This window comes from Bidens hawaiensis, unplaced genomic scaffold (genome assembly GCF_021521415.1).
Source record: "Bidens hawaiensis isolate Kalapana, Puna unplaced genomic scaffold, B.hawaiensis_p1.1 tig00021722_1, whole genome shotgun sequence".
Classification (NCBI taxonomy): Eukaryota; Viridiplantae; Streptophyta; class Magnoliopsida; order Asterales; family Asteraceae; genus Bidens; species Bidens hawaiensis.
This window is the reverse complement of record NW_027493381.1, coordinates 355776-371404: the sequence shown is the minus strand read 5'-3', so window position 1 is coordinate 371404 and position 15629 is coordinate 355776. Positions and strand designations below refer to the sequence as shown.

General features: G+C 34.7%; 1 protein-coding gene across 1 annotated transcript; it reads left to right on the top strand.

The window, feature by feature from the left end:
- The first annotated feature begins 6720 nt into the window (after positions 1-6720).
- Positions 6721-7205, top strand: LOC143564115 (polyubiquitin-like). Its single transcript, XM_077051490.1, has one exon. The coding sequence runs from the start codon at positions 6756-6758 to the stop codon at positions 7203-7205; it is 450 nt and encodes a 149-aa protein (XP_076907605.1). The 5' UTR covers positions 6721-6755.
- Positions 7206-15629: the final 8424 nt, after the last annotated feature.

Sequence of the window (15629 nt, the reverse complement as noted above, 5' to 3'; positions counted from 1 at the left end):
CTATTCCGCCCATACCTTAGTAGGTATAGTACGAAAGACCTTCCAGAAGCGTACGGACTGGCTCATTTAGGCGGGAGTATTCCCGCCTTGCTCATTCCTTCATGTGACTACTGAAGTAGCGAGTGCCTTGTGCGTGTAGCCTTCCCTGATGGCTTGTATCCGCAGCTGCGGGAACAGGCGGGGTACTTAACCATTGGGAGGCTTTCCCTGCGGGTACAGCTGGCGTACTGCGTGTAAGGTTCTCTGAGCATGGTGGGTCCTGCTGGAGCAGTTGGTCATTACGCAGACGTCCCTATTCAAGGTGAGTCTTGCGGGTCCAACTGGGCTCTGCTGGGACTTACCTCTTCATGCATTAAAGTAAACCTCGTGCCATTAGGCGTGCCCTTTTTAACTTTAAAGTAAAGTATACACTTTGAATGAACGATTTAGATAATATATGAATTAAAATACACTTGACTTTATGTTCGTTTGACTCTTTTATGTCATTAGAGCTATCTACTTTTAGGTTGAATCTTTTTTATTTTTGTTTATACGTTATAGATAAAATATGTTTATAAATAAATGAGTCAAAACGCTCACATATATCCATTTAGCAAAATATGGCATATACACGATATGGATGTGGTAGGGGAGTTGGGATCACTGATCTTAATGTCGATGATGAGAGCAGTGGTGAAGCTTGGCTTAGTCACGGGGGTGACCGAAGTCACGAACTCAAAAATTTTTGGGTCGACAATTCGGTTCGTGTCGGTGATTCGGGTCGGTTTGGTGATTCAGGTCAGGTCGGATCAAACAATATAACATCTATATATCTAATTTTTCTTTATTTATTTAAACAATTAAGTTGTTCTTACAATAAAAAAAATTAGCCAACAAAGACAATTTATATGCAATTATGTTATTATTACTTTTTTATATTTTTAATCTATTTTATATTATTATTTTTAGTTGAATTAGTTATTTGAAAAATAACTAGAGATGGCAAATGGGCTCATCATTCTCTTAAGATTGAAATTGAAAAAGTGACTTTTTTCTTTGAACGGCGACTTTTATAGTGGTTGAATATTCAGCTACAGCTCTCGGAAAGAGCCCCAACCGCCCTATTCGGGCCAAGACTATGTTGTCTTAACCGGGTCCACGCTTGGCATCCGAGTTTGGCTAGACGTTCCACGAGAAAATTTCGAGCCCCTACCACTTTACAGGAGTTGTCCGCCCACAAGAGCAAGCTCTCTGGGAAGGGACACTCTAATAGAAAACTCGTGTCGCCATCAAGATTCGAACTTGAGAGGCCAACCGGCATCAAGCTCTTACCCATCATTTGGCTGGCCACTTGAGCTAGCCCTTAATGGTTCATAACCTACTACTATTATTATTATTAACAATCATTAAGAGGTTACCTCTTAATTGTTCATAACATTTTAATGGGTGGACATCACACTGTTATAAACAATTTTTTAGATCGGTGTTAGTAGGGGTTTTTATAGTAGTGTTTTTTTTCATAAAATTTAAATCATTTGCTTAATCTTATTAATTAGTGTTATGAATTTGTACTAAATATTATATATATATATATATATATATATATATGTGTGTGTGTGTGTGTGTATAGATACAAGAGATACTCGCTCCTCTTAATCATTGCCTTCTCATTCTTCATCTCATATTCACACTCGCGACAACTAACCATCACTTAGTGTTCGTAATGTTAGCGTTATCGACATGATTTAAGTGTTACTCAGTTAACTTGATGATCTAACAAGTATTAACTATATATTAACGAGTTGGGAGATGCGGGAGTGCATGCTCTTTTACTTTCATTTATATATCTGGCTTCCGGTTTAATTGTTGGGCCATATATTGGACTAGTATAACTAATGGGTTATAATTATCATATAAACATGGCCTAATTAACAATGAGTGTGTGTGTGTGATGGTTTAGCCAACTGCCGAACATACACAAAATTCTTCACATAAACGACTCTTAGTACGTAGTGCAATTCATTAAAGGATAAATATTCAGCAAACAAGAGAAACTAAAAGATAACAGCAAGACCATTAAATTAGAGTGTACCGAATTTTATATGCATTGAATGTTCATCTAAAGACATACATCAAGTGCCATATACTTGCACCTTATGTCCTTAAGTAATTCAAGTTATGGATCACCACCTCGTTTCGAGCACATTTGATGTGGATGAGAAAAAAAACTTCCCAATCAAACATACTCGAGTATGGGTAAACCAATGATGAACGGATCTCTTAAGAATTCTTCATCCGGGCAACAAAAAAACAAATATGCGAGTTCCTCAAAGGCAAAGGGAACAATAATGGCATGTACGAGGACCCAATGCCACAAATGGTGTAAGAATTACTCTTATTTTGTTAATTGTTATTTTAAAATAGTTGGGCAACCCTCAGTCCCTCATCAAAGGCAATGAGTACCAATGGGAGGTGTTTGTGATACTTTAGGCGAGTTACACATAGTTTTGTTATATCCATATTAGAAACATCGAGTCATAAGAAATGTCACCCCTTGAATATCTTCAATGTGCTTTGGACGCAATATTTGTGGATGATATGAGAACTCTCGAGTTAAGCGTGCTCGAGTGAGGATAATCTAAACATATCGGGTTAAGCGTGCTCGAGTGAGGGTAATTTAAACATGAATGACCTCCTGAAAATCTCAACCAGAGCAATTAAAAAAATATCATGAACTCTTCATGGCAAAACGACAAATATTGAAGGGGTAATAGAGATCGAATGTTGTTACAAATGGTATAAGAGTCACTATTATACCTATATTGGTGAAACGAATCTCATTGTGGACGATGAGTCCTGTTTGGGTGTTTTGACGCCTTAAGTGAGTCATGTATTGATATGCTCGTTCAATGTGATAAATACTTAGATATAAGAAATCCTTCGACTTAAATATCAAATATCATCGAAGGGTTTGAGCACATTATATATAGATGAAAGGACTTTTACATATTATGTATTTGGAAAAAGAGAACGATATATGTTTTATATGACTCGATGTTACACCCCCGACATCACTTATTTGGAGGTTTAATTCTAAAGTTAGGTATGTCACCTCGTTCTATTTTTTAATATTTTTTCTTTTGATATATTTGTCAAACTTTCACAACTATTAAACCGATAATGTTTATGACTTTAACGAGAATTTATATACCATTTATAAATACAAAAATAATATATATTCTCAAACTAATATATTAATATTTTTAAACATTATATCCATCAATCCATGGCATCGTTTCCTTTTCTTGAACATCTATTCCATAGATCTTCGTTATATAAAACTTTATTGGTTTATAAAATATAGGGTTTGGATCAAATACAAATGAAATTAATGTGTTAATTGTGAAAATCAAATAAAGTAATTATATATACAAGTAGAGTAATTATGTAATTACATCATAAATTTATGATGTAATTACTCTATGGTGTAATCACATAATTAATTTACTTGTATATATAATTACTCTACTTTATTATAACAATTAGCACGCTAATTTTATTTGTACGTTAACTTACTCCTATAAATATATACTAATATACACTGATGGTTGTTATGATAACATTACTTATTTCATCATAACTTGCAAACTAAAACATTAAAATGGAACGCTATTTAATATCATACGAAAGTGATGTTTTTAAACAAGTCAAAGTTTTGCCTTTAAAATGCCCTATTGTATCATACATTCATGTCTTTATTTGCAAACTTAACTTGACTTTCTTGTCTTCAAATTTGACGAATGTCACAATAATAATATCAGCAAATTTAAGAATAATCGAATTTTGATAATATAAACTTACAACTGATTAAAATGAAGACAAGCATGGGATGAAGCAGTTACTTAGACCGTTCGTAATGGCAGCTTTGCCACCAACGTTTTGGAGGAAAACGCGGGGGGTACACCACCCCCCCTGCGTTATGTAATTTTATTTTTCCGAACGTTTTGTATAAAACGCTAGATCTGGCTCAAATATCAAAAAACTATCCGTTGGGGGTTACCTTTGGAGATGGAGATGGGTTACTGTTCACCGCCAGTGAGTAACTCCGGCAGCGGCTGCGGAGGAGGAGGTGTTGGAAGGAGACCTTGTTTTCTGATTTGGCTTCGAGCTTGCGGCGGCGGAGGAGGCGGATGCGAAGGAGGAGGAGGTGTCTTGGGTTGGTGTGTTGGTGGATAACAAACCGGCGAAGAAGGAGGTTTCAGATTTGGTTTTGGAATGAAATGGAAGAAGATCTGATTTGAGTTTGGTATTTTTTTAATATTAATGTAGTTTTTTAATTATATATTTAATTATTTAAATGATTTATAATTTAAAAAAACAAATAAAATTAATAGTAACTGGGCGCCACGTGGCGCATAACCTCTGGTAGTGGAGAGTTATGACTACAGCCTGTTTTTGTACATAAACTCTGACTGGACGCCACGTGACACATAACCCCTGATAGTGGAGCTTTATGACTACACGTGGTCTTACATGGAACTTTAAAAAGAATTTCCACTAATTACGTAATATCTTTATAAAATTGGAGCCTGCTTGCAACACGATGATTGCGGCTGTTTGTCTGGGTGGTATTTTGTTGATTGGTAGCTTTTTGTATGAAATACACTGAGTGACTCCAACTTTACCATTAGTGTGTGTATATATATATACATATATCATTCACCAGTTTCTTCATCAAATTCTCTGATTCCTCGCTCAAGGTAACTTTTATTTAAATTCTCGTTTTAGAGTATAAATTTGTAAGGATTTTAGTCTATGATGAACAACGGTTGAGGTGTTTTGAACTTGATTTTTAAACAGTCATCATCCTCATCAATCATCGTACTCAGTAAATCCCATCAATAGCAAAACTATAATAGGGTCTGAGTAGGGTAAGACGTGGTAGGAATAGAGAGATAGGTTTAGTGTATTATATGGTTCTGTGTGTGTATTGTAGAAGATGAACTTGTTTAGATATTGTAACTTTATAATTAGTTCGTGCTTCTGTTTTTGGTATATAATTAGCTAGCTAATTATGTGTAATGTAGAAGATGAATGTTTGGATATTGTAAATTAGTTATTCTGTCTGTTTTCGTTTTTTAAATCTGTATATTAACTGGATTCAGGTTTAGATAGCTAATTATGTGTTGTAAAAATGAATGTATGTAGGTAGATATTGTTACTTATTATTCTTGTTTTTATTGATTTGATCTGATGATGAACAACTGTTGTGGTTAGGTTTAGATCTAGAAATTGTATGGATTATTAATCTGTTTAGAATTATGAAATTGCTTCTAATTTGTATGAATTTGTATGAATTTAAGTTTGATTCGATCTGATGATGAACAACGGTTGAGTTTAGGTTTAGATCTAGCGGTTGTGTGGATTATTAATAATTTTCTGTTTAGAGTTATGAAATTGTTTGATCTGCTGTTAATTTGTACGGTTTAACGTCTGATTTGATATATAAGTTGGTTGTGGCTCAATGGTAGAGAACTCACTTTACAAGTGAGAGGTAGGGGGATCAAACCTCATTACCACCAACTTATCCAGGGAGATATGAGGGATGACCCTGGCTTGTCAGGGTTTGAGTCCTGATCTCACCCGGTTTTACCGGCTCCTCGCTGTCATGCCGTTTGGCGGGCGTGGGGGTCGGGTTTTATCCGGTGAATCCCTCAACAGGTGGACCGATAGGGGCTCCGTCTGTCCGGATTAGTGGCCGGCTCGGGCTACCTTTAGTCAATGGGGGCCGCGTACGGGGTACCCAGCGTTACTTAGTTGGCCGTTCAAAAAAAAAAACGTCTGATTTGATATGATGATGAATAACGGCTAAGTATAGGTTTAGATCTAGCAATCGTATGGATTATATATGTTATAATTATGAAATTATTAGATCTGCTGTTATTTTTACGCTTTTGTCTCTTATTTGATCTGATGATGAACAGTGGTTTGAGTTTTTTTAGGTCTGTTAATCTGTTTTTGATCGCGTTAGGTAGCTTTCATGTTATAAAAATTTACGTGTAACGTTTTAGGTGATTTAATGTTGATTTTGAACAGTTTTGTTCAGATAATGTGATCTATTGATTATGAATCTGTTTTCTGTTAGAAATTCCGTTAGGTCTAACGATTGATTATAAGCGTTGTCATGTTTAGATCTGGTAATCGACTCGATTATTAATCTGTTGTATATATGAATTTTTTTTATCGTGATGCTGATATTTTGATTGATTGGTAGCTTTTTGTTACACAATTTTAGGTCTAATTCGATATGATAATTACACAGCAATTTTAAGTGTTTTTCTTTTGATTTTGAATAGTTTTTATTTGGTTTTGGAGATATAATCTATTGTGGCTCTGTTTTAAGAAAATTTGTTAGATCATTTGACAATTTATGTGTTTTGGTGTTGATTTTGAACAGTTTTATTCAGATCATCTGTTCTAATCAATTATAAATCTCTGTTTGTAAGAGAATTCGTTAGATCTAACGGTTATATAATGATTTAGATGTTTTTCGTTTGATTCTAAATAGTGTTTTGTATGGTTATTGCAATCTATTTGATTGCATAATGTTTTGAGTTGTTTATCATGATTTTAAGTTATGTATTTTGTGAATTAATTTGTTCTTGAGTCTGATATTGGTTAACGTATTGTATTTTAACTGTATATCGTTTAGTGAATTATATGGATCTCTGTGTGTATTATTGTTACTTATTCTTGCTTTTATTGTTTTTGAACAGATGCAAATCTTTGTTAAGACTCTTACTGGCAAGACCATCACTCTTGAGGTCGAAAGCTCGAACACAATCGATGACGTCAAGGCTAAGATTCAGGACGAGAAAGGAATTCCCCCAGACCAGCAGCGTTTAACCTTCGCTGGAAAACAACTTGAAGATGGCCGGACCCTTGCTGACTACAACATCCAGAAAGAGTCTACTCTCCATCTTGTCCTTACTGCTGGTATTGGCTTCCAAATCAATGTGGCCTTTGGTTCGGAAACTTTTACTCTCCAGGTCGAAAGCTCAAACACAATTCGTGAAGTTAAAGAAAAGATCAAAGACAAGAAGGAAATCCCAATTGAACAACAGAGGTTGATCTTTAAAGGAACCGATTTGGAGAATGAGACGACCGTTGATGATAATAAGATCAAAAAGGATGATACTTTGGTGTTAAATTACAGCTGCATTTGACAATGTGAAGGAGAAGATTCAGATGGGATTTAGATGTTTGTGTTAATCGTTGGTGTGACGAGTTTTAAAGTGTTTTTAATAAATCGTGTTGATGTTTGAGACAAGTATTATGATGGTTGTTAAGTGTTTCTGATGAATTGTGTTGATGTTTTGGGACAAGTGTTATGATGATACAATTTGAATTTCTATGGTTTGCTTTGTTTTTTAAACAAATATGGTACGTTTTGGTTTTATTTTCTGTCATTGCTTTATATACAATTAGTAATTTTGTTTAGCTCAACATAAAAAATTATTGCAGTCACATGGTTATGGTGGGTAATTGCTATGGTGAATTCACCGAATCCATTGTACCTCCAATTAATGGTCGTATCTTGTTATTTTATCATTTTTTTTTTCTCAAATGAATTGTTTTTTATTTGGGTTGTAACAAATAAACGATCTTATTTGCTTGAAGTCTAACTGATCGAATGGAATCCTCGACCCTTCATTCAGTTAACAATATCCCTTATATGTTACAAGTCAATCTCCTATTTTGGACATAATATTCTAAACAATATTGCTAATTACATGGAAAATATAGTTACTAAAGATAATATTCTATTACTAACTAAAATTCCTATTGAACGATTGCACCATGTGGTGGGTATGATGCGGGGAAAGAAAAAGGGTGAAAGTCACAGCTACCCCGTCTTTCTGCACCGGGTCTTAGGGTTGAGCGCAGATCAACTCCTGGTGATATTATGAGAACATTCTTTATTGTATCTCTCGCCTCAAATGGTTTGGGAAACAATTAAAGGTGTCTAATTCAATTTTCTTGTTTTATGGGGCGTTTGAATGTGCATTTTGAAGGTGATTATTGGCATTTTGAAGCTTGGAGCATGACCTTTTAGTTATAATTCTATATTATTTTGTTTTCTAATCACTAGACTTTTTCTATGATGAAAATAAAATAAATGATGTAATATGTATACACTTAAGTTATGTGACATAATGCATAGGTTGTTTTAAGCCAACTAAAAGTAATTACATGCAAAAGTGCAAAAGCCCATGAGGTAAAATATGCATATATAAGGCCCAACAATGAACTAAATATAGACATTAACAATAATAAGTTAATAACATCAAGAAGTTTTGGAATTATCGAATTTTGATAATATAAACTTGTAACCAATTAAAATGAAGTCGAGCAGGGGATGAAACAATTGTAGGGAACTATAGAATGATTTTCCACTTATTATGTAATATCTGTAGCAATATTTATAAAACTAGGTCCTAATTTATCAATGCTTATGAGATCCTTATTTAAGCGGTAAAGTGATATAATCATTGTGTGAATATAATAGACGTGGCAGAAAACATCTTCCTTTTTTCTTTGAACGACCAAATGTTATATTATACTGTGACTGAAACATTGACCTCATATTATATACTCAAACCATCTTACCACCTCCCTAAAGTAGGAATGACAAAACATTTTCATTTTATTTATTTACAAATATTTATATAGTTATTGGGTATTTTGTGATTTTATTTACTAATATATTAGTTATGAAATGTCATCATCACTTTGGCGAGATGGTCATGAAAGTTTTCACTAAAGGTTTCTTTCATGGGAAGGTCATGGTTTCGAGTTTTGTAATTGGTTCAAAAGAAATGCAATTAAAGAGAGAAATGTTGCATTTCTACCTTATTTATTAATAAATGAAAAAAAAGCATATAACCAATGTACAAAATTTTCAGCCCCAAGAAAAATATTTATGATTCTACCACTAATTGAAGCCAACTTGTTTATATTAACCCATCAACATACTATAGAGCAAATACATCCTTGACAACCGTCTCCTATTTCAAATATACGATAGAAAAAAAATCACCAAAAATAAACAAATAAATATAAATCTTTTTGAAGCAAGAGGTCTTTTTCAAAGTACATGGAGTGAGAGATCTTTTTCAAATAAATAACATTTGTGATTGTCGTACGTTTTCATCTACCAACACACAACTAATAGCCATCAATAAAACATTTGTGTTATAGCCACCAACTTCATAAATCAATAAAACATTTTTTACTTTGCAAAACACATAATGGTCAAACCGTACTAAAGGTATACATAGCATGGGGTGTTACAACAATATTGACCCATAAAATGACTTTACCCTAGTCTTATTTAGACAGTGTGTATAATTGGGTTGAACTTTTCTGAATTATATCAACACACATCCACACACTTTACACTCGCCTCTGCTACCACACTCACGTTGTCACTTAACGCCCCATCTAGGATAGTGTTTAGCGCCCATGATCCTTGGCGTAACTATCATATTAGTATTGTTTGCAATCGGACTCCATGAATTTGCAATCTTTTTTCGTATACATATGCAATTCTGAGGCTGCGTTATTGAATATGGAACACAAGTTTACAATTATATATGAGGCTTATATAACATAAATATATAAAATTATAAACGAAATAGAACAATTAAAATGAAAGTAAGTTATATATCTGTATGTAAACATCTATTAAATGTAAATAAAAAGGGAAAAAGTTTTAACAACTTTAATACTCTATTAATACATTTTAGGAATTGTATATTTCACTTTTAAATTCTTAAGAATTGTACTAAACAAGTATTATATTTCACATTTTTTTTTAATGGCCAACAAATGTTATTTCATCAAAGTTAACATTTTAATTTCCACTCTCCAAAACTCATCATATCAGCCTAATTTACTATCAAAGTTAACATTTAGCAAATATGTAACAAACATCAAATTAACAAAATACTCAACAACCATTAAAACATAAAGAAGAATAACTTCTTCAAACAATTTAGAATTACATTTGATTCAAGCAAAGACAACTAATTAAAATGAAATATAAACAGACACATCTTGATTCGGTTCCATTGTTCTAACATAACTAAGAAAACACTCAAAATGATCAACACATGTGATAATCACACGTGATATTACTCCTGGCCGAGGAGAACGTTTGTAACGCACTAAGAATAAAACAGCATCTTCGATTTGAACCTCACTTCTTATCATTTGTATGAAGTTGTCAAAAGTATTGTTTAATGAAACATTAGGAACCAAAACTTCAGCCACTTAGATGACTCTGTAGTCCCACACATCTCCCGTTTGCCTCCACGTGCCATTGTATACAATATTGAGATCGAAGACTTGTGCAACTGGTTGTTGACGACGCCTAGCCATCTGAAATAACAATACAATCATTAAAACTAAACTTTGTTTAAAACACAGACACACACACAAGACAAACTATACCAAAAATTTGAGTGTCCAGCAGAAATGTGTTGTGTGTACTTTTTCTGTTTTTTTATTGTTTTTATGAATTTATTATATTACATAGTTTTGATATATTTATGTTTTTTTTAATGTAGTATATTATTTTAATTTTACTTCATTTGATTCGAAAATTATTAACCTTCTTTACCATTATTATTGTTCTTTACCAAGTAACATGCTTGTTTAAAAGGTTTAGATCCATCATCTTGTGTTTAAACCATGTTTCTTGGGTGAGTGTTTTTAAGTTTTATGCAACATGTAAAACAAAGATGAAAAAGGAGGTTTATACTCACTTTAATCAAGCAAGGAGAAGGTAAGAAGACTAGGAGAAGAAGATTGGAGCTTGAATACTTTGAAAGGCCCTTGAATGCTTTAAGGTGATTTGATGAGTGTGGAAAGAGGCATGGCATCTTTATTTATACAACATGAAAACGTAAGGAAAGGTCACAAGAAAAAAGTGAAAGGGTAGGTTAATTTTGGTTATTTTGTTGTGATTATAAAAACTAATAATGTTTTTTTTATGCATATGGATTTTAAGTTATAACATTTTATAACCAAGTAGGTCCTATAGATGTATAAAAATATTTATATACACGTATATAAATATGTTGATATAAAATGAGGTTGTCTGGTGGTGGGTTTTATATTGATCTAAAGGTCCTCGAATGCACGTGTCAAAAAAAAAAAGAAAAAAACGGTTGTTGACAAGGATCAAACCCGGGTGACATGAGAGAATACGTACCACTGTGCCATGACTTAATTATTTTTATTACAATATTAGTGATTCTCATACTTCGTCATCCAGCAACACGTAACCACTAGCCACCATTTATATCGAGCAGCTTAATAAATCAATAAAAAGTTTACTTTGCACATCTAAAATACATATACACGCAATGGTGAAATGCGATCACCACAAATATACACGCAATGGTGAAATGCGATCACCATTGTGGGAGGGGGGGATGTCTAACCTATCTTGTTTATATAGACTAACTTAACTTATTAGCCAAGACATTACCAATTATAATTACAATACAATTAGGAAACATACTATAATTATGAAACATAACCAACTATGACCGGCTTGTCATTATTGGTCCATCAAGTTCACTGACTTGTGACTTGGAGTCTGAAATTACTTCCAACAATCAGTTTGACTCTTGGATGAACCCTTAACTCGGTTACACCTCACACCACACCATTTATAATGTCTAACTTATCTTGTTTATATAGACTAACCTAACTTGCTAGCCAAGACTTACCTATTATAATTACAATACAATTAGGAAACATAATGTAATTAGGAAACATAACCAACTACGACCTACTTGTCAATATTGGTCCCTCAAGTTCACCGACTTGTTACTTAGAGTCTGAAATTACGTCCAACAATCACCCCCTAATTTCTGACTCGAATATACGGATCTTTGTCTCCAAACTTGTCTCTTTGACCCGTGTGATTTGACCCGCGATCTTGACCATCTCGGCTTTCACAACCATCTCGGCCTTGATCTCCCCGGAACTTTTCTTGATCCATAGATATGTTCTTCGGCTCCCCCGAACTCGACTACCTCTATGACCATGTCCCCACCATTCACTCGGTCGTATGAACTCGCATAACCACTCCTTTGGCTGCAATCCTGGTCATCAAATCGAGCGAACATCAATCTTCCTTGATCTTCTTTTGTTCCCGAATCAAAACATAAGTACATCTTTTAAATTGATACCTTAGCCAACAAACTTGATTGCATCACACAACCGACTTCTCGTCTCGTTCTTGATTGCTTCACACAATCAGTCTCAATTTCTGATCAATCTGTCACGGACTGAATATTTTCTTCTTCACCGGTATCACAACGCACCACCTGAGTCACTCAGGTAAGCACCGGTATCAAATTGTACCACCCTGAATCGCTCAGGTAAATTTCACACCCGTCGCAGGATATCACACCCCCATCTTAGGCCTAGGAGTGTGACCAATAGTTGGTACCATATTTGTAAATAAATCAGAGTTACGATTATTTAGCGGAAGACTTTATAAAACATGAGGATTGAAATTGTAAATATTTACATTACAAAAGAACGAGACATAAGTCTCGTTTTACTTGTTTATAAGTTTTACAATGTCACACCCCGACTTACGGCCTAGGCGTGTGACCAACAGCTGGTACCGGTTTTGTAAATGTATCAAAGTTTAGCGGAAGTCTTTTAAAAGTATTAATATTTTGAAATTTTAATTTATAAAGCTTTATTTATAATAAAATATTAATATTTCTTTTGAAACATTTTATTTATTTTGTAATAATATTTAATTTATTTGAAAAACTTTTCGGATAATAAATATCCGAGCGTTTTATTTATAAACCTTGTTTGATTTTACAAATCATATTGTTTATAATCTTTTAAATAATTAAAATAATGAGCGATCTCTACCTTGCGAACATCCACTTTATGAATGGCTCAAATTCTTGATACTTTAATCACCTGAAATATTAGAAAATACGTCAGCGATGTGCTGGTGAATACGCTGACGCTGAAATATTTTCTTTTACTTTATTACCCCTCGAGACTACGCCTGCCTCGGCCCATCGTGGCTTAGGAATAACATAGTTAAAACAACAGATTTATAAATTCAAGTCTCTACTCTAGGTCACCTCAGCAAACACCGCAGCGTTCGACTTAGTTAAGTACCCGTAAATATACACAATGATCGTACTTCCCGCGGGAAAGCGTCCTACGATCAGGGTGGTGCGATGTGCCCATCGCGTAGTACCACCTATGTAACGATCCAGACATACGTATACCACAGCCTGAGGGCTAGGTTTATACTTTCATTTATAATGGTTTAGGAACACGTAGTTCCTTGTAAACAATTTTCACATAACATGTTTGACTCGTTTGAAAACAAGTTTATAAAAGTTTGGGGGCGTATTCACCTTTTCGCTTTGAGATCGGCTTCAACACCGTCCGAGGGTCTTTCCCTTGCTATCTCGCACCTATAGTACGAGTATAGCCTCCTCTTTTGGATCAGCTTCAATTGTCCTTTCCCTCTTCTTTGTTATCTCGCACCTATAGTACGAGTATAACGTTTTGTTAGTCGGGTATACAATCCGGCTTAAGACCTCTAGTCTCTTTTGTAAAATCTTTACCTCGATTTTAAATTTCTTTATGAACCTTTAGTTTAAAACATCTTTTCTTTATTTTAAACATTTAGTTTGAAAATATTATTTCTTTATTTTCTTTTTCAAGTTAAAATTCTTTCTTTTAACTTATTTACTTTTATTTTTTTACACAAGATAAACCTCTAGTTTAACTTGTTGTCTTTTTCTACGTTTCTTCTTTATTAAGAAACGTATCTTTTTATTTTCTTATTATTTAAGAATAATAACTTAAATAATATTATCAACTATAACTCTTTTTTATTTTCATCTTTTCCTTTTCTTTTATAGTATGTTTGAACCTATAGTTCAGCTCATATATCTTTTATTCTCATATTCGGACTTTTAGTCCGTCATGTTTTCGTTGCTAAAATCTACGTTTTCCAACAACGTATATCATTTAGTTTGATTTTAATAATTATAAACAATAAACAATATATAATATAAAATAAAGATTCTTTTATTATTTATTTATTCTTTCTCTTCATATTATTATTTAAAATCTATAATAACATTTATATCTTTCTCTTTATATAATTTATTTCATTTATTTTCTTTTGTATATTTTCGAGGTATAGACTATACTCTTGACCAGGGTCTAAGCATTTATTATTTTATTAATATTTTATTCGGGCATTATGCATACCTTGTTCGGCTTATTATTTTCTAAACTCACGGGCAGCAATTCGACGCTTGCACGTATATCGAGAATCTTGATCAACACCTCCTTGGCACGCAAATCGAGGCACGCCGGTCTTCAAATCTCGTCGGCACGCATTTCAGAGCGGGTCGTCTCGGGTAGGCACGTACTTCGGGGCGGAACGTCGGGTCGTCTCGGGTCGGCAAGTACTTCGAGACGGAACGTCGGGTCGTCTCGGGTCGGCACATACTTCGAGGCGGAACGTCGGGTTTTCGTTGGTTTATTGGTACGGATCACAAGGTAAGATGTCGTGGTTTTATGGTCACGGAAAACGAGGTGGTCGGTACACGTTTATCGAGTTATTTTTTTTAGAGAGATGTTAGAGAGAGAAAGTGTGTGTGAAATGGTGTGTGACAAATGATGTTGGTCACCCCTATTTATAGGCTGATCTGGACCCATCGCGATACACGGTGGTCCCTTGAACATGTCATCGCGTATCGCGATGCATGCATGGCGAGTCACCGTTAGGATCGCCACGTGGCGGAGACGATGCCACGTGGTGACACGTGGCAACACATAATGCCACCAGGTGACACGTGTCACCATGTCATGCCTTTATGCCACATGGTGACACGTGGCAGGAACATGGTGCCACCATGTGACACGAGGCGGGACACATGTCACATTGTCAGACCTCGTCATTGCGTATCGCGATGACGTTGGGTTTTTGGTTCGTCACGTATCGCCGTATTCCCATTTCTTGGGTTTTGAAAACATACCCATCGCGATACGCGATGGGCTTGTCTTCTATGACGCCGCGTATCGCGACCAGACAAAAAACCAGAATTTTATATTTCAAGCCTTTGTACTATTGGAACTTGGTATTTTTAACCCGATATTTTTGTGATGTTACTTACAAAACCACCATTTTTAATATTTAAACAAAATTATCCGAGCCATCGGATTCTTGAGCTCTTCGTACTTCAAGCTCTATTCTTGGTTACCTGCAAAATATTAGAAAATACGTCAGCAACGAATGCTGGTGAATATGCTGACGCTAAAATATTTTCTTAACTCAATCACCCCTCGAGACCACGTAAGTCTCGGCCCATCTTGGCTTAGGAATAATTAAGTTAAAACAACATCATTATAAATTCGAGTCTCTACACTATGTCACCTCAGCAAAACACCGCAGCGTTTCGACATTACTTAGGTACCATAAATATACACATGGTCAGTCTCACTCGAACGCACTTAGGTTCGGCCCATCGTGGCTTGAGGTCGTGACCAAGCGTGGTGCGATGTGCCCACCG

What these genes read in the sequence shown, in the direction of transcription:
- LOC143564115 (XM_077051490.1), top strand. Translation starts at nt 6,756, where the DNA reads ATGCAAATCTTTGTTAAGACTCTTACTGGCAAGACCATCACTCTTGAG.